The sequence below is a fragment of the Sarcophilus harrisii genome, chromosome 1, assembly GCF_902635505.1.
Source record: "Sarcophilus harrisii chromosome 1, mSarHar1.11, whole genome shotgun sequence".
Lineage (NCBI taxonomy): Eukaryota > Metazoa > Chordata > Mammalia > Dasyuromorphia > Dasyuridae > Sarcophilus > Sarcophilus harrisii.
In genome coordinates, this window is record NC_045426.1 from 320,721,327 (window position 1) to 320,747,157 (window position 25,831).

At 34.6% G+C, this 25,831-nt stretch overlaps 1 protein-coding gene across 1 annotated transcript in view; it reads left to right on the forward strand.

The window, feature by feature from the left end:
• RASEF (RAS and EF-hand domain containing) overlaps window positions 1-25,831 on the forward strand; it is a 101,114-nt gene that overhangs the window by 23,272 nt on the left and 52,011 nt on the right. Inside the window, exons 2-3 of the mRNA XM_031945482.1 lie at window positions 18,655-18,801; window positions 21,722-21,812. Of these exons, the coding sequence (XP_031801342.1) occupies window positions 18,655-18,801; window positions 21,722-21,812 (238 nt within the window). The remainder of the gene's footprint in view (window positions 1-18,654; window positions 18,802-21,721; window positions 21,813-25,831) is intronic.

Here is a 25,831-nt window from a genome sequence, read left to right on the forward strand (position 1 = left end):
TCTACACTCGTCCAGAATTGCTCCCCCTCCCCATATCCTGGGCACTATTTGCCAAGGAGGAAAGGCAGGGGAAAATAGGAACCTGATCGCATAGCTTAGTTAATTTATAATTTGCCTTTTGAAGAAATATCAAATTTTCAATTCAAAGTGGAAAAAAGAGTAGAGTAAAAAGTACACAGCGTGGAATAAAATAATAACCTACAATAAAGCAAAGAAAAAAATGGACAGTTGTGAATATAATGTCTTCTATTATATATGTTTTCTTTTTTAAAAAATTATTATAGCCTTTTATTTACAAGTTATATGTATGGATAATTTTACAGCATTGACAATTGCCAAACCTTTTGTTCCAATTTTTTCCTTCCTTCTCCCCATCTCCCTCCCCCCCCCATGGAAAATTGGCCAACAATGTTAAGTATGTTAAGGTATAAATTAAATACAAAATAAGTATACATGTCCTAACAGTTATTTTGCTGTACAAAAAGAATCGGAGTTTGAAATAACTATTAGCTTGTGAAGGAAATCAAAAATGCAGGTGGTCAAAAATAGAGGGATTTGGAATTCTATGTAATGGTTCATAGTCATCTCCCAGAGTTCTTTCGCTGGGTGTAGCTGTTTCAATTCATTACTTCTCTATTGGAGCTGATTTAGTTCATCTCATTGTTAAAGAGGGTCACATCCATCAGAATTGATCATCATATAATATTGTTGTTGAATGATCTCCTGGTCCTGCTCATTTCACTCAGCATCAGTTCATATAAGTCCCTCCAGGCCTTTCTGAAATCCTCCTGCTAGTCATTTCTTACTGAACAATAATATTCCATAATATTCATATATATGTTTTCTTGAGGAAATTTATTGTATATATTTTGAATCCTTGATTCTCTGCTGCATACATCATAATGTTTTATTTTGTTTTGTTTTATTTTTTCTTTATATTTGTTTTTCTTTTTTTGGTAAATAAAAAAGTAAAAAATATTGCAGATATAAATACATGTAGATATAAATTGAAGATAAATATGTATATGTATATAGAGAGATAGATATATAAAAGAAAGTTTGTCTTCTGGATCAAGGATCTGCTTGACAGTTATAGTTCTCTTGAAAAGAACCTTGAACTTGGAATGAACAACCCTCCTAAAAATTCCAATAATAATACTGAGACCCTTAAGCCCTTACTCAGAGTGTTACTAAATCTTTTTTAGTCCATGGTTCTTAAAAAGTTTGGTTATCTCATTCCTCATTTCCTAACAGATTGGAAACTGCAGATTGCATGTGGGTCAAGGGAACTACTAAGGACAAGAGCATTAACAGTCAGGTTGTGAAGAAGAAAAAGGAAAGTTTTAATATATACACAACTATGTTTTATAAAAGCATAATATGGAGAAAGACACTGAGTTATTCAGGATAGGTTAAATTGTCTTCGCTGCTACTTAAGAAGGCAAGGAATCATAAAATACTTTTTAATTTCATTTTCCCCCTAAAATCAAACTTTTTTTTTTTAACAAGGTAAATTTAACTTTACATTTAAATTAGTGATATAGTGCTTGATGTGGTGCTTCACACACAGTAGGTGTTTAATAGTTTAATAGATATTTGCTGATCTGACTTCTTAAAAAAAAAGAATTTTCCTCAAAGATGCTGGATTTAAAAGAGTCATTTTTGTATATTCATTTATAATATCATTTTTGTTGGTAAGATATCTACAATACAATTAAAGATGAGGAAGTTGAGACAGAGAAATTAAAGGATTTACCTGATATTACACAGTTAGTAAGTGGCTGATTCAGGATTTAAACACAGGTCTCTCAGATTCCAAGTCTAATGTTCTATTTACCGTGTCATCTACTTGCCTCTTTCCAAATTTAAATTTCTAATCTTTTGATAACTATCATGATCTCTTTTAGGCTTATGATCTTGAGGCTAAATTTCCCCTTTTCTAAAGTCAATTCCGAACTGATACTCATTTTGTGTCTCCAAGTCATCTAACTTAATGATAAACAAGACAAAGAAGGCTAGAACAAAACTAAGGAATTAAGGGGTTCCAAGAATTAAAAATAACTATCCTTGTTTGAGAATTTCAGATGTCAGAGTTGAAGTAGACAGAACAGGACTTAGGTAATTATCTTAGATTATCAAATATATCAGAAAGATAGAGGCTTATTTTCTTTCTTTTCTTTTGTTGCTGTTGTGGAGGCAGTTGGGGTAAACTGACTTGCTTAGGGTCATCTACCTAATAAGTATCTGAGACCTGATTTGAACTTGGGACTTTTTAACTCCAAGGTTGGCACTCTCTCCACTGTGCTACCTAGCGTCACAAGATAAGAGTTTGGAAGCAGAAGAGAATATAAGAATTCATTATGTTTAGGTACAACAAAAACTTTTGTGTAGTAGCAAAACTAAGATGATTAGAAGACCCAAGCTGGACCTCAAGTCAGCACAATTTTTAAGACATCATTAAATCTTCATTGCATTTTATTAGATACCAAGTATACAATGACAAAATAATCCATGGTGCTTAACTTTTATGAAGTTTATAATCCTACTAAATAGCAAAGATTAAATATGCACAAATAAATGGAATAAGTGTGTAGAGGAGGCTCAAAGAGAATAATAGAAAAAAAAATTTCAAGATGCAGGAAGTCTTCATAATAAGGTAGCCCAGCTTTGGGAAAGAAGAAAAAATTAACTAAGCAGAGATGGAGAGATTAGCATCTTCTAAATCATGATGATGATTGAAGACTTTTAAGTAGACAATATTGCTCTCCTTGCCTAAATGTAGGCATTTTGCTAAACTCTTTCCTTAGCTCTCTTCCAATATCTGAGTGGTATGAAGACAAATAGGAGTGCACAGTATTGTGAAATATATGGGAGGAGAGGGATCTTCATCAGTATCACATTTTTCAGAGGTTTTAGGGGAAATAAAACTGAAAAGAGACAATTGACTTTTGTTAAATATGGAAGCCAGCTATAAGCAGTCAATGATGAAGAACATATATTATAGGGGGAAGGAAACCAAATTTACAATAAGAGTAGCAGTTCAGCTTCTCATTTTACTAGTTGCCTGTGCAATCTTAGGCAAAGTTTGACATTATCCAGAAATTTGCAGAAAGAAAATTGAAAGAAAGTAGATCATAGGATCATAGACTTAGAACCAGAAAGACCTCAAAGAACATTTATTCCAACCTTATTATTTTACAGTTGAAGATGCTGAAGGCTAGGGAAGTTGAATGTCAGAAGCAAAATTTTAGGATAGAACACCAGCCCTGAAGATAGGAGGACATGAGTTCAAACATGGCCTCAGACACTTAACACTTCCTAGCTGTGTGACCCTGGGCAAGTCATTTGACTCCAATTGCCTCAGCCAAAAAAAAAATGCATTTAATATTAACATATAATTGAGTAATGGTTTTTTTTTTTTTTTTAAACTTCTTAGCTCAAGGTATGTTGACTTAATAAAAGACCATTAACCCAAATGGCCCTAAGTGGAAGAATCAGACTAGTGACAAACTGAAATGGACAGTTTCTGGTAGCAAAGGGCTTTTTGAAACCCCTTAAATCAAGAAGTCTAGTTCCCGAAGGGTACACTAAAAGGCTTAGAGTATTAGTCAACATTATCTGTATTGGTATTGGAAAAGCAGAACAGAATTTTTTTTTTTAGTTACCTTGTCTAATTTTAATTCAAGTTGTGCTGACTGATTGGATAGATTAATGAGTGTACTTTAGCATGCTTTAAAAAAAAATCTAGCTAGCAGAACTAAAATTTCTCTAGCTTGTGAAAATGAATGAGAGGATTCCATTATTAGAATTAAGATTGATAACTTTTCCCACAATAACAATTTCCAGTGGGAATGAAGATGAAAGAGGACAAAATATCTGCATGTTGAAAGGAAGGCACTATATATGTGTATGTGAGAACACATACACATATATATGTGTGTATATACATATATGCATATGTTTGTATATATTTACATATATACATATATAGTTTATATACTAATATGTGTATTGTGTTTGTATGTGTATGTAAACATTTATGTATGCTAAATTGTTATATGACCAAGACTCTTAATTACTGCTTCTTCTAAAAGTCATCACATTTGAGGATCACAAGTGAAAATGGAGCCAACTATCCCTTGAGTTAATTTTAAGGATCTAGAGCTGGAAAGGACCTTGAAAACTTTTTCAATGTACTCATTTTTTGCTTGAGGCATACTACTGAACACGAAGAATAAAAAAATGGGATTTTAGGTGTCATTTAAAACCCTAAACAATTTCTTCAAATTTAATTCAAATTCTTTTATAACTCTTTAATTTTTGGTCAAGCTTATTGTCTTTGCAAGTAATGTTCAATAATGGATCATAATTTTACCATTTCATAATAAACAAGTTGAGAAGACTAGATTTTTGTAGTGCCTGTCTAAAAACACACAAATGAATGGACCAGTTCTATAAGCTCCTTATCCAGCTGCATATCATAATCTGTAAATAATAGGCATTTCCTGTACAAATAGTTAAGCTAACATCTTTTGAGCGATTATGTCACCAGTATAACAGGAGGCAACACATTGTAGCCAGGTGGACCATACTTTGTTGACCTTGACAAATGGAGAACCTTACCATTTATAGAGAACTCCCTCTTTTGAACTCTTCTCTGGCAGTGGCAAGCACCTTAGGCAAGTGTATACCTCTCTGTTTTAAAATATTATTAATAATTGGAAAGTCATCAATCAATTATGTCTATTATTATATCTTTCAAATTATCTCATATGACTTTGATAGGCAAGAGACATACCCTTCTGGAAGAGTTACTTTTTAAGGCTTTATTTTATTCTGCTGAATGAAATAATTTTTACTGTCATCTAACATAAGAAGGCTCTTATATTCTTTGTCCTTTTCATTCAGTTGTGAGACTACAAAAATCTGATCTGTTTTAATTGTGAAATGGTAATGTTGTGATCTATTGTTTAATATCATTTGCAAAAAGCTTACTTAATCTTTACTGATGTCTTCATTGGTGATTGATATTATTATATAGATAACTAATAAAGATTTTATATAGATGAGAGGGTATTTATGGGCATCTCCCAAATTTCTAATTCTTAGCCACTACAAGAGTTGCTATAAATATTTTTGTGCAAATAAGTCCTTCCCTTACATCACTTAAAAAAATATTTGGGATATAAAACTAGAAGTGCTTTTGAACAATTTTAGAGCCCTTTGAGCATAGTTCCAAAGTGTTCTCCAAAATAGTTGGATTATTTTATAACTCCACCAACTGTACATTAGTGTTTCAGTTTTCCCCCATCCCCACCAACACTTATAATTTTCCTTTTCTATCATATTATAGGCCAGTAGTTACTGATGGACTGTATTTTTTTCCAGCAATAAAATTTGCTTCCCCTCACATACCTTGAATATTGATGCCTGAATGACGATACAGTTGTAATCTTCTTTATAGATCTACATACTCTTGTTACATTTGATCTGCTTTTCCTCTCTTCAGTGTCATTTCTGATTTCCTTTTAAGCATTTTCCTGAATTGTGTACACTTCAAATGTAATAAGTTCCTCTTCTGCATATTGTTCTCTTTCCAGTTTTGTCCTTAAATGCCCTTTGCATGACTTTGCTTAGTTGGCTATCTCACCAGACTTTCATTTAATTGATTTTACTTTTCTGTTCTCTGCTTTATGAGGCAACACTGCACATAATTGTCTTATCATCCAGCTTTGTAATATTTTGAAAATGAGATTTTTAAATTGATATAATCTTAGGCAAATAGGTCAAAAATTTATTGATGCTGTCATTTTCTGGATTTACTTGTTCTCTTTGCTTTAGCAGTTAATTAATATATTGTGAAACAGTGAAATCATTATGCAATTATATCAATACAAATTATTGATATTATTTCTGTTTGATTATCATTATTTGTTTAAATACATAAATAACTTTTTTCAATTTTGTACTATATCTTTTTTTAATAGCTTTTTATTTACAAGATATATGCATAGGTAATTTTTTAGCATTGACAGTTGCAAATGCTTTTGTTCCAACTTTTTCCCTCTTCCCCCCAACCCTTTCCCCAGATGGCAGGTTGACCAATACATGTTAAATATATTAAAGTTTAAGTTAATACAATATATGTGTACATGTCCAAACAGTTAATTTGCTGTATAAAAAGAGTTGGACTTTGAAATAATGTACAACTAGCCTGTGAAGGAAATCAAAAATGCAGGTGGGTACTATATCTTTTCAACACTACTCTTTGCTTTTTTTTTTTTTTTTTTTTTTTTGCTAAGGCAATAGGGGTTAAGTGATTTGCTCAGGGTCACACAGCTAGGAAGTGTTAAGTGTCTGAGGCCAGATTTGAACTTAGGTACTTCAGGGCTGCTGCTCTATCCACTGCACCATCTAGCTTTCCCTACTCTTTGCTTTTTATTGATTCTCATTTTGGCTTTGAAATGTTCATAGATAGACACAGATAGATGATTCACATATTAAATCTTTTCCCTGTGTTAAAACAAAAATTTTTTTTCTGTTTATTGCAGTATTTTGGGGGGCTTACCACATCATCTGCCTCCAAATTCTTTTCTTTTTTGAAGAAAATGTTTAAGATATTAATATCATTGTTATCTTTAATGCCTTCAACATTATCTGAACTTTCATTCTTCCTGAATGATTTTCACTATTTCTTCACATTCTCACTTTTCCTTATCTTTGCATTGAAGTCACCAAGTCATCAGAATGTATGCTGATTTCATTTCAATTATCTCTCAAGTTCTTCAAAGAACTTCCTTACCTTTTCATCCTTAGCAACTAATGTCAATCCCTCAGTTATTTTCCATTTCCATTCTTTATTTGTAGTTTCCTTTTTATCTTGGGTTTTGGTTATAGTAAGAATGTCAAGATTGATATGATTTGCTTCTGCCAGCAATATGGTCATTAGTCATTGGAGTAGGATTTTACATTTAGAGTACCAATAATTTAATTCAATAGCCTATAAAACTGTGATTCTTATATCATCTATGTTCTTCTTCTCATTCTGCCACCATCACTAAAAAAGTAAAAGGGGATGGCCACACAAAAATGGGGAGCATTTTGTATATTTTTGATGGATTGACACAGTCAAGGAAATAACTATTAAATGGCTAACTATTAGTCATCTCCCAAGAGGGAGCACATAGCTTAGTACATAGCTTAATTAGGTGATCAGAAAATAGACTTGCTATATGAGTAGAACCATCCCTGAAAATATTTGTAGCATGGTAGAATTTTTAGAATGACAGATTCCTTGATATAGATTTTGTGACCTTAGAGTCACCTCTATATCATAATGAATCACTGGAAGATGATTTTGTGGAGGTCTTTGATATGTATATAAATTATTCTTCAAAGATTTTCATGGGGAATATAAGTGTGCATGGTGTTAATAGCTTTTATTTGCCTTTTGTTGATATTAGTCCATGATTTCCAACCTTTTCAAACATTTAACATTCCCTCCTCTTGATTTGTTTGAGAATTGATCTTTCAGTGCCTTTGGAATTTTTTCATGTCCAGCATGGATTTCCTCTGTGTATATTTGTTTTAGTCCAGTTGTTGTTCTTAACTTTGTTTTAAATTTTATTTTTACCTCATTTTATGAAAATTGGAACTGTAATATTAGAATACAATTCTATTGATATTGATAAAGAAAAGGTTTCTTAAAGAAATCTTGGGAGATCTTTTTTTTTTTATTTTTCTTCTGTTTTTCTTTTCAGTTTTATCCTTAAATGATATCAGGATGGTCTGACTTAAATAAAGCTTTCTGCAAACTTGATTTCCTCTGTATTGCTTTTTTGCTCTTTTTGAAGTATTGCTGCTCATATCTTCCCATATTCCTTTAAAATATCATACAAAAACATTTAGATTCTTGCCATATCCCTTTGCTTGTCAGGCAGACCAAGAGTTTGCTGACGAAGGAAATTGCTAGTCTTCTTTCCCCTTCTTGGCAACTGATTTGCTGTGGTAGAATGTTCTTAAGAAACTGTGCTAATCTCCGTTGAAATGCAAATTAAGACAACTCTGAGATACCACTACACACCTGTCAGACTGGCTAGAATGACAGGGAAAGATAAGGTGGAATATTGAAGGAGATGTGGGAAAACAGGGACACTAATACATTGTTGGTGGAAATGGTGTTGGTGGAATTACATCCAACCATTCTGGAGAGCAATTTGGAATTATGCTCAAAAAGTTATCAAACTGTGCATACCCTTTGATCCAGCAGTGTTTCTACTGGGCTTATAATCCCAAAGAGATCATAAAGAAGGGAAAGGGACCCATGTGTGCATGAATGTTTGTGGCAGCCCTCTTTGTAGTGGCTAGAAACTGGAAACTGAGTGGATGCCCATCAGTTGGAGAATGGCTGAATAAATTGTGATATATGAATGTTATGGAATATTATTGTTCGGCAAGAAATGACCAACAGGATGATTTCAGAAAGACTTGGAGAGACTTAGACGAACTGATGCTGAGTGAAATGAGCAGAACCAGGAGATCATTATATACTTCACCAACAATACTATGTGATGATCAGTTCTGATGGACCTGGCCCTCTTCAGCAATGAGATGAACCAAAACAGTTCCAATGGAGCAGTAATGAACTGAACCAGCTACGCCCAGTGAAAGAACTCTAGGAGATGACTAAGAACCATTATATAGAATTCCCAGTCCTTATATTATTGCCTGCCGGCATTTTGGATTTCCTACACGGGCTAATTGTACAGTATTTCAGAGTCTGATTCTTTTTGTAAAGCAAAATAACAGTTTGGTCATATATACTTATTTTGTATTTAATTTATACTTTAATATATTTGACATCTTACTGGGGAGGGGATGAGGGGAAGGAGGGGAAAATTTGGAACAAAAGGTTTGGCAATTGTCAATGGTGTAAAATTACCCATGCATATAACTTGTAAATAAAAAACTATTAAAAAAAAAGAAAGAAAGAAACTGTGCTAATCTCTGTCAATGTGTATTCATTTACACAGTTCTCAGTTTGGCCCATTAACAGCTTGCTAAGATATATCAAATTTAAGTTGCCTAATTTTCATGATGTCAGTTCATTTTTGTTCTTTATCCTTAGGTTGGACAAACTGTTTTAGAAATGATTCCCAAATATTTGTTTCCTGTTAGAATCAAATCAATTTCTTTTTTTCCCCTGAGTATTATTCAGTGATTACTCTCTAGTGCCTTACTGTTCTTCTTGAATAAAATATATATAGAAGCTTCATACTTATTTACCCATGTAGGTGGGATAAGTCAGCAAACTTTGTCTTCTTCATTTCTTCTCATTCTTTTTAACAACTCTTTTCAACATTTTTCTTTATGCTTTGTATCGCTGCCTTAGGGTCATTTAGTATTTAAGCTCATGTAGAAGTAGTTTAGAGGTTGTTATCAAATTGTTGTTTTTTCTTTTTTTTGGGTAGAATTTAACTACTTCTTTCTTTGTGATAGATGCTCATATATATAAGAATCAATTTGTTATTGTTTTTGTTCAGTCATGTCTAATTCCAAATTTGAACTCAAGTCTCCCTGACTCCAAGCCCAGGACTTTATCTATGCTCCACTTAGCTGTCCCTTAGAATCAGATTCAAATTCAGGCCTTTCAGAATCTATGCCTAGAGTTCTATCCACATCACCACCTAGCTTTGATGAAATGGGCATTGTGTTATTAAAGGAGCATATGTCTTATATTTAGGGCAAGAAAACATGCTCAAGAACACAGTGAAACACTGTTACTCAGTTTTTCTCAGCATTGAAAACGCTATTCTTTATTCACATAGATGAAACCTCAAGGTTCTTAGTAGCACAGTTTAGGAAAGGCTGTTGTGAAAGTTATTTTAAGTTGTTTTTATTCCATTAAAACATTTAAATTAGGAATACATTTTGGGGACACAATATTAACATGTTTTATGTAAGTCAAATTATATAGTCTGTTAATGACAATATAATTATACAAGTCAGTTAAATACCACATTCATTATGAATGAGTAATTTCAGTTCTATCTATATGATCCCATCTGGAGTTTTCTTGGCAATGGTACTGGAGTGTTGTGCCATTTCTTTCTCCTGTCAGTTTGCAAATGAGGAAATAAAGCAGACAGTGGGTAAGTGACTTGCCTAAAGTCATATGGCTAATAAGTGTCTGAAGCTGGATTTGAACTCAGTTCATCCTGACTCCAAGTCTGATACTCTATCCATTGTGTCACCTAGTTTGATATGATTTATATTTTAACTTCTTCAAACTCTAAAGATGATGTGGTAACCAATAATCTCCACTGATAACTGATATGGAAATCTCATACTATTGGTTTGAATTTACAGGAACTTGGAGTTACTTTTTCTCTTTTTCTTTCTTTCTTTTCTTTTTTGGAGGTAGGGATAATGTCTATGGTCTATGAGTTCATTAGTGTAGGGAATACCTGGTGTAAGAAACTCAACTAATAGAAATCAGCAATTCACTGTTCATGTGTGAATGTATATGTGAACACACATATGAAATCCATCGGATACTTAACATATTTTGCCAAAATTGTAGCATCTTCTAGAGTAGACAAAATATTTTAGAAATTTGGAGACTAATGGCAAAATCAATGAAAAATGTGTTTTAGGTCCAAATTTAGATCTCTCTTCCAAGTGAACACTGTCTTATTTAATAGAGGTGATTTTTCTGTCTGGCCTTATGAGACTTGATCTTACCTCATACTAGACCTTCAAAAGGATAGAAGGATATTTGTTGTCTAGTCATTAAGAAGCAAGGGCAGGGCATTGATAAATAATAAAGTGTCTTATTTGGTCAATCAGTTTGGCTGGCATCTATTCCTCTAACTCTGATGTGAACTTAATTATATTGGGCACAGACAGAAAGAGAGCAGTATGTACAGTTGTTATGTTGGCGTCTATTTGTTTAACCTTTGATGTCAGGAAAAAAGCCCCAAACAAACAAACACCAAGAAGAGAATTCAGTAACTGTAGCATTCTTGGAAACAGAACAAAAAGGATTCTTCCATTTGCATTCTCTCTTTTTCTCCCTTCTCCCTGCCTACATTAAGTTATCAAAGAAATGATATAATTCAGAACAGGAAAACTCTCAGAGGTCGTATATTCTAAAACTCTTTCTAAAGATTAGGAAAATGAGGTGCAGAAAACATTGCCATCATTAATAGCTAACATATCTATTATGCTTTTAAGGTTGGTAAAACACTTTACATGTATTTATCTCAATCTTAACAACAGTCATGGGATGTTATTGTTATCCCTATTTTATGGATGAGTAAATTGAGACTGGGGCAGCGAATGTTACTTACCAAAGGTCACAAGTAAATAAGTGTTTGAGGTGTGATTTAAACTCAGACTTTCATAATTCTGACTCTGCCTACTAGTCTACTAATTATCTCAGTGACTGGTGGAAAGTAACATAGGTTGGGTGTAGTGGAGCTGAGATTGTAAATCTGGAATCCTGACCCACTATTCGTTCCACAGTATCTTAGTTCTTAAATTGAAACTTTTAGGAGGGTGTGGAAGGGATGGACAGCTACTTTTATAGGCAGAACATATGAATCTTATGCATGAAGGGTCATATTTCTTAAACTTCTAATCTAAGATCTTCAAATTTCTATAGTGCTCCATGGAGTTAAAGTGGACTTCAGGTTCACTCAAATAGTCATTCCATCATTTATTTCATAGATGAATCAAGAAGGTGAACTATAAAATAACTGAGAAAAGCCAATGTTGGGGTGCTTCATTTTACACAAGAATTTTTTAGCCCTCAATTTTTATAATTCAAATTTTATTTGATTGCACCAAAGTAATAGATCTTTTAAAGGAAATCTTGTAGTGAATTGTTTCCTAAACTGGAAAGTCCTTTAATAAGGAGAAGAATAATTCTCCTAGCACAGCATGTTATATTGGAATCAGGAGTCCTCAGTTTCAGTCTAAATTCCCCTACTCATTTCTTCCATAAGTGAGCAAGTCAATAGATGAAGAGACATGTAGTAGAACCTGTGGAACCCAGATTGCGATTTCCTTGAGAAAGTAAGAACAAGAGCAGGTTCTGTTTTTATGTTTCCAGATCTTGTGTTTATGGTGTGTTTCTCTTCTTTTGCTTTGAGTAAAGGGAGTTGAAAAATATACCATAAATTCAGAATTATGCTATTTGTGTTCCTAAGTTGCTATCAACAAACAATAAAATATAATTTTTAAATTGCATAGTAAAGGAACAAAAAGCAAATGGATTTTCCCTTTTCCCTTAAATTTATATCATTACTATGATCTCCTTTGTCTATTTTATTGCTCTTGAGATAACTATTAGCTATTATTCCTTCAGTCAGTTGAATAGTAATGGATTTCTTCTTGTTCTTTTTTTTTTTTTTTTTTTTTGAATAGAGTTTGAGAGTTGGAAGGAGGGCTCTGTGATCAACCCAGATAGAAAAGGAATCCCTCTACTGACTAGTGCTTATTCATCCTCTGCTTAAAGATCTCTAATAAGAGGGAGCCTTTGACCTCTCCAAGTAACCCATTCTATTTTGAGGCAGTCATCATAACTATTAGGAAGTGTTTCCTTGATATAAAGCCCCCACATTTGTCTTCTTTTGTTGCTTTTTACCCCTTGCCTCTTGATTCTGCTCTCTAGCTCCAAATAGAGCAAATCTACTACTTCCACATGATGGCCCTTCACATAGGAGACAGGATTTTTGTCATGTTATCTGAAAGGACAGCTTTGGCAGATAGCTTTCTAAGCTTGGTACGTTGTTGGTATTAAAAAAAGGATAAATAACAAAGTAATGATAATGTCAGTGCAGTCTATGTGTTGGTGTTTTTCTCTTCTTTAAAATAATAATAATAGTTCTCTCTGGGAGAAAGCAGGTTTCTCAGGGAGGTTTTCTGGAGGCAGCCTTAGTTTCAGTTACAAATAAAAAATTACTCCAAAATTGCAGCCAACTGATAAAAGTTCAGATCTTTTATTGTGTCCTTCAATATAACCCGGTTAGCTCAGAGGCCTATTTCTCTGCTTGGTTCTGAGAGCTCTTGCAGCTTTGTCCTTTGCTTCTACCTCTGCTTTCTTCAGCCTCCAGCCAGCACCAAGGTGAAAGTTGTAATAAATCTCTCTTGCCTCCGATCGAGGGCTTGTGGGCTTCCTCCCAGAGTGCTCCTCTCCTACCCCTGGGAATGTTCCCAAGTAACTCTCTTGAGTAGCTCACTGAAGCTGTATTTATGCTGCTTCTCCGAGAGTGGGATTGTGGGATATCTCCCAGTGTGCTCTCTAGCCCCAAGAGCTTCAAGGGTGGTGTGAATTCAGGTATCTCTTTCTAAACCCTGAAATCTCCCAAACATGTGAACTCCAATGAGTACTTAAATATTTCTTGCTTCTATGAGCTCTCTAAAGGTGTGAACACAAGCATCATTTCTATCAGTTGTACTTAGTACCTTGTTTCAAGCTCTGGCCCAAAATATCTCCTTCTAAGATCAAATCAATCATATTGAACCATGCTAAATTAGATAATTATTGTCTCTGTCAACTCTAATGGCTTAACAGTTTGTAAAGATTCCTACATCTATGAATATGGGTTGTTGTTTGCTTTTGCTATCTATAAATATGATTTGTATTGGTGACAATAACTCTTAGTATTTTACCAAGAGCAATAGAGTTCATAGGAAGAGCTCGAGCTCCCTATGTTAAGTAGCCCTGAAGATATTATTCGCCTCAGTCAACTAATTTTTTTTAAATGCTTTATTTGTGCAGTTCATTTGACTTGGTGATTAGCCCCAGGCAAAAATAAGTTGGTTCTATAGATGAGGAAATTGGCCAGAGTTTGTAGCCATGTGGACACCCCGGGGCCATCCTTGATTAATTTCCTATTTGAACTGTGTGCTTCATTTATGATTTAATGCAAACTGATGGATCTTTATAAAATGTTGGCTTTTTCTACCTATTTACCCTCAACATTTTAGTATCAAGGGAATCTTGAATTACCATGTTCTGCTTGATTGTAGGAGGAGAAATAGAGTTTGAAGTTGATATTTGAGCAATGAGAAGGGAATTGGAGAACAGGGATCTGAGGAGATCTTGGTCTATTGCTGGATGAAGAAAGAAGGTGAACTGATTAATTGAAACGAATTGAACCTTATTTGGAGGCACCTAAGTTGCACAGTGGATAGATAATGAGCTAGACTTGAAGTCAAGAAGTGAATTCAAATTTGACCTGAAACACTCATTATGTGATCCTGGGCAAGTCATTTAAGCCCTATTTGCCTCAGTTTTCTCATCTGTAAAAAAGACCTAGAAAAGAAAATGGTGAATTCTTCCTGTCTCTTAAGTATGAAAACTCCAAATGGGTCAGAAACAGTGAGACAGGATTGAAAGTGATTGAATAATAATGTCTTATTCACAGCCATGAAATGACCTATGAATATCCAGATTAAGCTACAATTGTAGAACTATATTTAGAGGGAATTTCCTTATTTCAGAATTCCCTGTCTCCAGGTCTATCATCTTTTGGTCCAGTGGATAGTGCTTAGATTTGGAGTCAGGAATACTTGAGTTCAGATTCTTCCTCTGACACTTAATCAAGTCATTGAATTTGTCTGAAAAGGTTTGACTAGGTGGTCACTAAGGCTTCTCCCAGCTTTAAATCTGTTATTCTGTGACTCCCAAATGTATGACCCTATGATATTTCCCTTAGTGATTGTCTTTTGTGTGTAAAAGTTTGTGTGTGTGTGTGTGTGTGTGTGTGTGTGTGTGTGTGTGTGAGAGAGAGAGAGAGAGAGAGAGAGAGAGAGAGAGAGAGAGAGAGAAAGGAGAGAGAGACAGAGACAGAGAGAGGAGAGAGAGACAGAGAGAGGGAGGAGAGGCTGGGTTCTTAGGTCAGAATTTTTCCTTTTTCTCACTGTTGGTTAGTAATTCAATAAATTGGAAGATAACTAATTTAAGTGTGGATTCTGATTTTGACTGAGATTATTAGGCTTCAGAAGGTGGGCTTAGTAGAAACTGGGGCTACAAAACATTCATCACTTGATAGCCAAATTTTGAATTTAGCTAAGTGCTTTTGATGGAAGACACAATGATGCTGTAAGCTTTTTCAACTTCATAAAATCTGGTAGAATATAAGAAAGCACCCTATATATCATGGAGGCACCTGACTTGGAGAATAGATATTAAAACCAGGAAGACATAGGTTCAAATTCTGCTCATCATATATACTGGTTCTATAACTCTGGGCCTCTAGATTAGTGATGCTAAAGGCAAAAAGAAACAGATCTTGGTACACTGAATATTGATTTAGAAAATCTCAAGTTAACATTATGTATGTTGCATTATATTTTTTTTTCATTTTTTTTAAAACATTTCCCAATTAAATTTTAATCTAATTTAATTAAGCTCCAGATGGAATTTTAAAGTCCACTGGCTACAAGTTCAAAACTTCTGCTCTTAAAGTGTCTTAAATTGAAGAGATGGTTTCAACTCTCGTCTGGTTGGTTGGTTGTCCTTAGTTCTTGAAGAGGACCAAAATGACATCACTATTGTTAGAGTTGAGTTATAGCATGTCTGACTGTGGCTGATTAGACCAAGACAAACTCAGAGTGCTCTGCCACGTTGGGCATAAATAGTCCCTGTGACCCTTTGGGATGACTTCTCTAACTCTGAACATTTCATATTTCTTCTGATTCAATTCTGCTTTGCTCAAAGAGCACAGCACCCATTCTGATGAGGTTATGTTGTGCTGGGCAGTCCTATGCCAGTGTAAAAAATAAATTGATTTAGAAATCAGTTCTAAAGTTTATGAGAGATCTTGAGTATCCTTATATTGCTTTTTCTGTGAGATCTTGCCCTGTGAGAATTCTCCATGAAATAGTCTTTTAGGCAAATGTACATTTGTCATTTGAACAATGTGGCCAGCCCAATGGAGTCTTATATATATATGTGTGTGTGTGTGTGTGTGTGTTTATGTGTATATGTATATACACATACATGTGCACCCATACATGTACACACACAGAGAGAGAGAGAGACATGTATCATCTGCTATATACATCATCTGCTATGTGCCAGGCAGAGGCAGCTAAGTAGCCCAGTGGATCATCAGGAAGACCTGAATTCAAATGTGACCTTAGACACTTACCATATAACCATGGGCAAGTCACTTAATCTCTTAATTCTATTTGCTACAATTTGCTGAAGAAGAAAATGGCAAATCATTTTGCCAAAAACAAACAAAAAAAAAAAAACAAACCCATGGACAGTATTGTTGGGCTGTAGTTCAAAAAGTCATGAAAATTGGACATAACTGAATGACAGCAATGTGCTCGAGATACAAAAACTGGCAAAATAAAGTCTCATCCTCATGGAACTTCAGTCTAATGGAGGAACCAAACAGCAAACAAATATGTACAAATATTCCTGGTCTTAATCCAGTTCACAGATAGAGTGTCCCAAAAGTTGTTTTGTGGTATTAAGCCTTATGGACTACCTTATGTATCAATAGAGGAACACTCCATTTCATGAATGAAGTGATAGTTTTTGATGGGTCCTGTATTTCTCTTATTTTAGAATTCTTTAACTTGTTACTACATATAAAGTGTATGAGGAAATACAATGGTCTATATCTCAAATGTCTTACAGTGCTTGCAGTGTAGCAGAAACTGAATTGTTGGTTTGATTTCTAATATACTGTTTGCTCAGAACCTGTGAAATGCAGTCTCAGTAACCTAGAACAATTCATGCGGGAGAAAATGTTATAGGAGTTAGAAAATTAACCAGGTAGAAATCATCATAAGACTGGAGCAATTAACCACATCTCATAAATTATTGTGTTCTGTATAGTCTGCCAGATAGCATGGCACAGAATTAATGCTTGTGTGGCACCATATGAATGCAGAAAGAAGTTTGGACCATCATTTTGATGCTAGTGGACAGCATCTAGTGTTTTGAAATATTATTAAAAAGTGATAGATGTCAGGAGTGGAGAGCTTGAAAGTTTATGAGAGATTGTGACAAAGGGCAAGAAGTCTGTTTCTGTAAGTCAGTCATAGAAAATAAAGGACTTCTAGTATGTTCAGGTCTGGGCACAGTATCTGTGTCACTGAAAAAAATACCTTCTAAGGCATGACAAATTTTTATTTTAAAAAATCACAGTAAGCAGCTAGGTGACACAGTGGATAGAACACCAGCCCTGAAGTCAGGAGGCCCTGAGTTCAAATGTGGCCTCAGACACTTAACACTTCCTAGCTGTGTGACCCTGGGAAAGTCACTTAACCCCAATTGCCTCAGGGGAAACAAATCACAATTGGCATTTCATGCTGTTTTAACTTAAGATTTTTAAAGTGCTTTACAAATATTTCCCTAATTTATTCTTAAAACAATTTCCTTCTCTTTTCCCCCTTTCCCTCTCCTCTTTCCCCCCCTTTCTCTCCTTTTTTCCTTACCCTTCTCTTTCCTTGCCTCTCCCTCTTCCTCTCCTCCTCTTTACTCCTTTCTTGTGAGCACCCTGGATACCTTAGAATCAGCCAGAGTCAGGATAAGCAAAAGTCCTTGATCTTTATTCTTGGTCTTTAGAGGTAAGGATTGAATTGGATTGAAGCAGAATCTCCTCGACCTGCCTTTTTTGTCTCCCACCCAGAAGTGACCCTAGCTAGTCTTATTCCACCCCCTAGTCCCTCCTACATACACCAATTATTGAGCCAGCACAGGATAATGGGACAAGCCATTTTCCAAGCATATGCTAATAGAGTATTGTCCAATAAGTAATTAGCCTTAAGTGCCAGGCTGTCCAAGTGCATCTGCTCAGTTTCAGACCATTACACTTTCTTATCCTACTTATTCTTTCCTCCTTCCTCTTTTCTTTCCTTCTCCCTCCTCCTCTTGCCTTTCTCTTCCTTATCTCTCCTCCTATTTTTTCCTCCTCTATTTCCTTCCATTCCTCTTCATTGCTTTATTAGAAATTACTTCTCTTTTGTTACTTTCATTTTTCACCTCCTCAAGGTGAAATGGTTGTGCTAAAATCTTCTCTAAATTCAACTTGAAATTCTATGATAAGTAACCGTTATTTGAAGTGAATTTTACTTTTGTTATTTTAGGCCCTAAATTTGTTAATTTTTTTCTGGAAAACTAATTTCTCCTTCCCCTCCCATGACAAAATATCTTTCATTTTAGAAAGTGTAGGAAGTAGAATCATAAGTTAACATTGTTAAACAATATCAAGATTGGTTTCCTGTAAGGGATCAAAGAAAGAAAAATGATTCATTTTTTGAACATAATAGTACTAGATGTACTAGACAGAAAAATGAAATAATATGCTAATGAAGAAAAAAAAGATGTGGAAAAAGATGAAAAGTATTAGCTCTGCTCATATGTATGTATATGTATAATCCATTAAGAAAACATTCATTGATTCTATCTTATTCTTTCCCTGTAAATACCTCTATTCAAATAGGGAAACTGTCCAGAATTCGGTCTGCCCTCCCCGGGATCATATTTCCTATTACTCTCTATTATAGACACCTTTACTGTTTCATATGCCACTTTCATTGCTACTTTTATGTTTTGTTCCCTTTTTCGGTAAACTTCTGCAAATGGACGCTCAATTTTTTTTTTTCTTTTTTTTCCTTTGGCAGAAAAGAACAAGTTAGCATTCTGTATCAGAACATCAACATTTTGGAGCCGAGATTAATTCAACCCTATGAACATGTTATCAAGAACTTTATTCGAGAGATCAGACTTCAGAGCACTGAGATAGAAAACCTGGCTATCGCAGTGAAAAGGTAGTGGAAAAAAAATTATATGTATGATGTACATATATACACATAATATATACTTATATATGTATGTATTTATATTCCTATATATTCCCTCAAATTTCATTGAACACTCAGGAAACCCTTTCACCCAATTTATATTAGCAACTGCTCTTTTATTTGAAGTCTTAGATAACTTCTTGGTCGAGGGATCTTGGTGACTTGCCTAGGGTCACACAGCTTGTATATGTCTGTTATATATGAGATTTATACTCAAGTCTTCCTGATCCCCAAGTTGGCTGTCCATTTTCTTTGCCAGCAATTTTCACACTTTGGGATTTCAGGATTTCCCTTGCAGTCTTAAATCATGAAAGACCCCAGAGAGTTTTTGTTTATATGATTTATTTCTGTTAAAATTTACCATGTTAGAAATGAAAATATCTTAGCATTATTGTGAAAATAATTTTCACTTTGTTGATCACCTGAAAAAATATTAAGGCCCGCTTTTCTTCCCACTGGAGTCTGTGGAACCCATATTCATAACTTCTGCCTCTCTGAAATAATGTTAAAATTGCAATACATATCACTTGCTTTTATTCAAAACATTATTTTATTAAAAAAATTATATTTCTGAATTAAAGCAAACTTTGTTAGTGGAATATTAATGAAAGGAATTCCCCTTTGCAGTTTCGTCATCTGCATTTTGTTGCTTATTAATTACAAGACTGGGAAATGCTTTTACTTCCTGTTTCCTCATCTGTGAAATGAATCCTAGCTCAATGCCAGGAAAGTAGTAGATGTTTAATAAATGCTTATTGATTAGTTGATTAATATCTTTCCTACATAATTCATGCGATTGTTGTGAGGATCGATAATGACTTTGAAAGCATAATGGTCTTATGAAGAAATGAATGGTCTTCTAAATCCATTGGCTTTTTTCAAACTGTGGAGAAAGAATCAGGTTCAGACCTCTTTAAAAACTTTAAGGAAAGTGGTTCTGGTAAGGAAATTAGCAGCAGATGAGACTGACAATCACAATTCTTTGAAAAAGTAACTTTGAATTACAATTAAGACAGCTGAGAATAGATGCTAAAACTAATTTATTTTTTTAAAAAAATATTTTATTTTTTCCAATTATATGTAAAAACAATTTTTAACATTAGTTTTTTTTTTTAAAATTCTGAGTTGCAAATTTTCTCCCTCTTTCTTCTTTCCCCTTCCTGTGACAGCAACAAATTTCACATAAGATACATTTACAATCATGCAAAACATTTCTGTTTTAGTCATGTTGTGAAAGAAAACACAGGCCAAAAAAAAAAAAAAAACCCATGAAAAAAATAAAATGAGTAATACTATGCTTTGACCTGCATTGAATTGTTAGTCCTTTCTCAAGGGATGGATGATCCTAAAATTTAAAACCAGTTGTTTAGACATATTTAAACTGGGAGAAATTGTGCTGCCTTTGAAGATAGCCCTTTCTGGAGTTTTACAGATTGCATGACCACTTGTTAGAAATGTTGTAGTTAGTCAGTATTTATTAAATGCCTACTCTGTACTAGATAGAGGCAGCTTGGTGGCTCAGTGGATAGAACATTGGGTGTGGAATCAGAAAAACCTGAGTTCAAATTTGACACTTAATAATTATTTGTTAATGAAAAAGTCACTTCGATTTGCTTTAATTCAGTGGAAAAGGAAATGGCAAACCATTCCTGTATCTTGACCAAGAAAATCCCAAGGACAGTATTGGTATGCTATGGTGTATGGGGTCAAGAAAGAGTCAAACACTGATGAACAACAAAAATAACACAATGTGTACCAGATTCTCCTAAGCACTGAACATAAAGAGAGAAGGCAGTCCTCTAATAGGGGAGACAACATACAAATATAGTATATTTATAGATAATATAGATCTAATATAAATGGAAGGTAATTTCAGAGAAAAAGTATCTGCCAGGAGACCGGTGTTGAGAAGAAACCAGGAAAGGCTTCCTGAAAAAGAAGGTATCTGAGCTGAGACTTAAAGTGAATCAGAAGATAAGGGAAGGGAAGAGGAACATTATAGGCATAGTGGCTAGCAGGTACAAAGGCTTGGAGATCATGCTGCGTAACAGCATGCTTGTGTAACAAGACTAATATAGTAGAATCATAGACTACATGGAGAAAATTAAATGGTAAGAAAACTGGAATATTAGCATGAGCCAGATTGGATTACTTGGTATGGTTGCTGCTATTAGGTTCTGAAATAGGTCACTTTTACAGGTAGATGGTGCAGTTGTTAGGTCTCTGGGTCTGGAATTAGTAAGATCTGGATAGTTGTGTGACCCTGGGCAAAAGTCAGTTAACCTCTGTTTACTCCAGTTTCTTCAATTGTAAAACCCAAATACTAACAGCATCTACTTTCTAGGGTTGCTGTCAGGATCCAACGAGATAATATTTGTAAAACACTTGGCATGGAGACTGGCACGTAGTTGGTGCTATGTATTTAACACTTACCTTTACTGTTCAGTGTCCTTCTAGCAAAACTTGCTTGACTTGGAGTGTGAATCCCAGATGAAATGTTTATGAGCTTTGTGACACTGAACGTATCACTTCATCCCTTCAGGCCTCAGTTTGTCCTTTGTTAAATGAGAATAACAATACCTTTTTGCGTCACTCAGAGGCTAATTATGAAGAGAAATGCCTTGTAAATCTTAGTGGCAATGAAATGTGAGCTTTTCACAATTGGTAGTTTTGGTGGTGACATAATTTAAAGAAGCAAATATTGTAAAAATTAACTGCCAGCATCAGTGGTTTGATGTTTATCTGTTTGGTGAAATATCTCTAAAGGATGGTTACAGTTCAAAATGTGTGTGTGTGTGTGTGTGAAGGAAATAAAAAAAATTCTCTTTTATTATTGTGTTTTCAAATAACAAAAGTGAATCAGATGGTGTGCCTTTAAAATTTTCAGAGCCCAGGACAAAGCAGCCATCCAGTTGAGTGAGCTAGAAGAAGAGATGGACCAGAGGATTCAAGCCACAGAACATAAAACAAGGAAAGATGTAAGTGTATAGCATTGCCTTCTCCTCCAAATGTAAATGTGGAAGACAACTCACCTCACTGCCTCCTGTGATATAAGAACTTAGCATCTTGTACTTAGATTTCTGATAGTGGATAACAATGCCTTATATGCCTTTAGAATTCAGTATTGAAATTAATGGCTGATTACTGGTGCCCAGTATCCCCATTGCCTGTTTGTTTTTCACAATACACTTAGCCCTAGACTTTAGGACTCCTACTGTTGCTGTTTTCTCTGGGCAAGCAGCAAGGAAGATGAAACCCCGTCCTGATTTTGCTTTGGGGACAAAGAAAATAAAATGTTTCTGGAGGGAAATAGTATAATTGGTTTTTATTGTCTTAGTTTTATGGAGATTATCTACTTTGGGACTATTGCACTAATGTTTGGAAGAGCATTCTGTGATTCCCTGTAAAATCCTTAACCTTGGTGAACATAGCACTTAAGAGATTTAGGATAATTTGCTCCTTTTGAATTATTTGAAAGGTATTTTTATTTTTTTAATGCCCAGTGAAATGTGTGATGTATTAAGTAGCTATGGATGAGTGATCCAAACTGCGTTTGAAATGAAGAAGCCTCTTTAAGATACTGGTTTATTGAAGAGATTTGGTGAAATCATTACTTAACATACCTTAGTTTCACTCTGCTCTAGAATGCATAGCAGATGCTTGCTGCAGTTGCAGTTTAATAAATGGAAAGAGATCTATGAATAGAAAATATGAGCTCATAGATTTGGAGCAAAAGGTTACTGAGTCCATCCCCTTAACTTTTCAGATGAGGAAACTGAGGTCCACAAAGTGACTTGCTCCAGGATAAGTAACAGAAGCAGGATTTGAAATTGGTTATTTCTGATTCTAAGACCAATGTTCTATCAATGTTATATAAATGAAAAATCATTTTATTATTCTTAGGTTACATTGCCCTTTATTAACATAATTATTTTATAGATGCTTGCATGACATATCAACTGAAAAACTGGGAAATAGACTTTCTTTTAAAAATAAAAGTTTACTTTCTTTTAAATTTCAGTATGTCTTGATAGGTTAAAAATAAACCAGGAGAAATGGGAGGTCATAATAAAATACTTGATATTTCTCTAGCACTTTACAGTTTATCAGGTATTTTAGGTATACTATTGCATTTGATCTTCATGACAGCTATCTGGAGGTAGATACTCTTGTCTTCATCTTGCAGATTATTTTAAGTTCAACTTTCTATTTTTTTATGCAGCTACTGTAGCTCAAGTGTGTTAAATTAATGGTAACTATGGAGTAGGGAAAAGAAAGAATTAGCCTAGTTTATAGGAAATCCTTCCAATGGGATTGATAACATTATTCTTTTTGGTATGATATTTAAAAGTTTAGAGTTATGAAGTTTCTTCTTATCCTTAGTGTTAATTATGAGATCTGAATTTGAATCCCAGCACAAACATGTCCCAGGTGAGAACCTGGGTGAGCAGAGGCAGTTAACTTCCATTTCTCCATTTATAAAGATGATTAAGCACATACTGTGCCTCGAGTCTGTTTTGAGAATCAGATGAAAGAATGCAAAAAAAAGTCAAATATTAAATAGCTTTATGGAAGTTCATTATTCAGAAAAACATCATAATAATGATATTCCTTTGTACTAAGGAATCTGATTACTAGGTGGTGCAGTGGATAGAGAATCTGGGTGAATCCCTTATTCTTCCTTCCCTTCCTTCCTCATCTTTAAAAAGAGTTGGAGAAAGAACTGACAAAATTGTTTCAGTATCTCTGCCAAGAAAACCCAAGTGGAATCACAAAGAGTCAGACATGACTGAAAAAAAACCACTAAGCACTTTCCATGAAAGGATACATAAGTGGAGTAACTTCACCCTATGGAACTTTTTACTCTCACCTTTTAATGTTGCTTTTGAAAGCAAAGATTTCAATTATGAATTTAATTTTTAAATTAAAAAAAAAGTTGTTGAGAAGGGATCATGAGCTTTGCCAGATTCCCAAAGGGGTCTGTGACACAGAAAAAGTTAATAATCCCTGCTTTAGTCAAACACATACTGACACACATATGGAGAGAGAGAGAGTCAGACAGAGAGACAGAGACAGAGGGGGGGAGAAGGGGAGAGAGAGAGAGAGAGAGAGAGAGAGACAGAGAAAGAGAAAGAGAGAGAGATATGTACAGAGCCATATACACAGAGACAGAAAAAGAGAGAGAGAGACACAGACACAGACAGACAGAAATAGAGAGATAGAGAGATACACACTCAGATAGGGGCAGAGGGAGAAAGAGAGAGAAACAGACAGAGATAGAGACAGAGAGAAGAAAAGAAAGAAAAGAGAATACTGAGACTGACTGAGGAAATGTGACTGAAAAAGCTGCCCAGAATTTGAACCTAGATCCTATAATTAAAGAGACAGTATTCTTTCTCAAGAATGGAATCACAGTTGAGGTACCTACCTGGGCTCAAGGGAAAAAATTCTGGGTGATCCTCTGTATTTTTATTAAGGCCTGCTTTTCTTTAATAGAGTAGAAAGTGAGAAGCAGAGACAATTTGCTAAATTTTCAAGATTTTCCTTATTTTATTTTTTCTTAAAACCTGATTATATTATTTGGAAGGAAACAGTATAGTATGGACTCTGGTGTCAGAAGATGCAAGTTCAAAACTTGCTACTGGAGTATTGCCTGTTTGACAATGAGGAAGTCATTTAAATAAACCTGAGACTCAGTTCCACCACCTGTAAAACTGAGGGTATTGGACTGAATGATCTGAGGTTCCTTTTTGCTTTAGATATAAAATCCCCATAATTCCTGTGACTTGGGGGAAGTTGGGAGGAAATTTTCTTTTTACTAATTAATAAATGCAAGTACTTGTGTTTACACAAGTTACAAAAAGAGAAAGGAGTGAAATGAGGGCAGCTAAAGGATCTTTTGACAGAATGTTTTGGAGAACTAACAACAACATTAATAACCACAAACAATAATATTGCTTTTAACATTCTCAAAGTACTTCACAAATAATTTATTATTTCATACTCACAGCAACCTTGAAAGAGAGATGTCATTATTATCCTTATTTTATAAAAGAGGAAATTGAGGGAGGCAGAAATTAAGTTATTTGCCCAGAATCACAAAGGAAGTAAGGAAAGAAGCATTCAAAACACCTACCATGGACATTGTGCTAAGTACTTTACAAATATTATTTCATCTCTTACTTACAACTTGGTGGAAGGTGCTATTATTTTTGTCTTCATTTGACAGTTGAGGAAACTGAGGAAGAGAAGTTAAGTCATTGTCTCAAAATCACTTACATAGAAAATGTCTGAGGTCAGGTTTGAACTGAAGTTTGCTTGATTCCATGTCTAATCCTTTATGCACCATACCACCTGGCTCTACCCTGGCAGACAAATTTGAAATCAGATAAAGAGTAAATTTCAGTAAAGCATGAACTTCTCTTCTATCCCTAGCCATCAGCATACTATTAGGAGTCAGGAAAACATTAGAATTAAGTAAATGAAAATATCATATGGAGAATACTTTCAGGTTTTGTCAGAGAGAATGGGTGCTGGGAACTCCACAGTTACATGGCCTGAACTTATGGCTCATTGCTCTCCAAAGTCATAGCTTATTATTTAATGGGCTGCCTTAAGAGATTTTTAAAATATAATTTAACAACTTTACTTAGATGTGCACAAATCTTCCTCACTTCCTTTGCTGCCCTCTTGCTTGACATTTCACTTCTTTTCATTTTGAGAGCCCTTTAAAACTTTGCACATCATCAGCCTTTTTTCCCCCTTTGCTGTAATTTAGGTTCACTTGTTCACACTTCTTGTCTGTCAAACCTGACCTTCACATTCAACTCCTTCTGCATTGAACTGACATGTTCCACAATTCTGATTTGAGAACAACTGGGATTTAACATTTCTTAAAAATGTCTTCCCCTGCTGTATTGCTTATGGTAACACAGTGCCTTTGTCAGAGCAACTTGGCTTCAGAGTGATTTGCTATCATGGTGATAGGTGCTGGCTA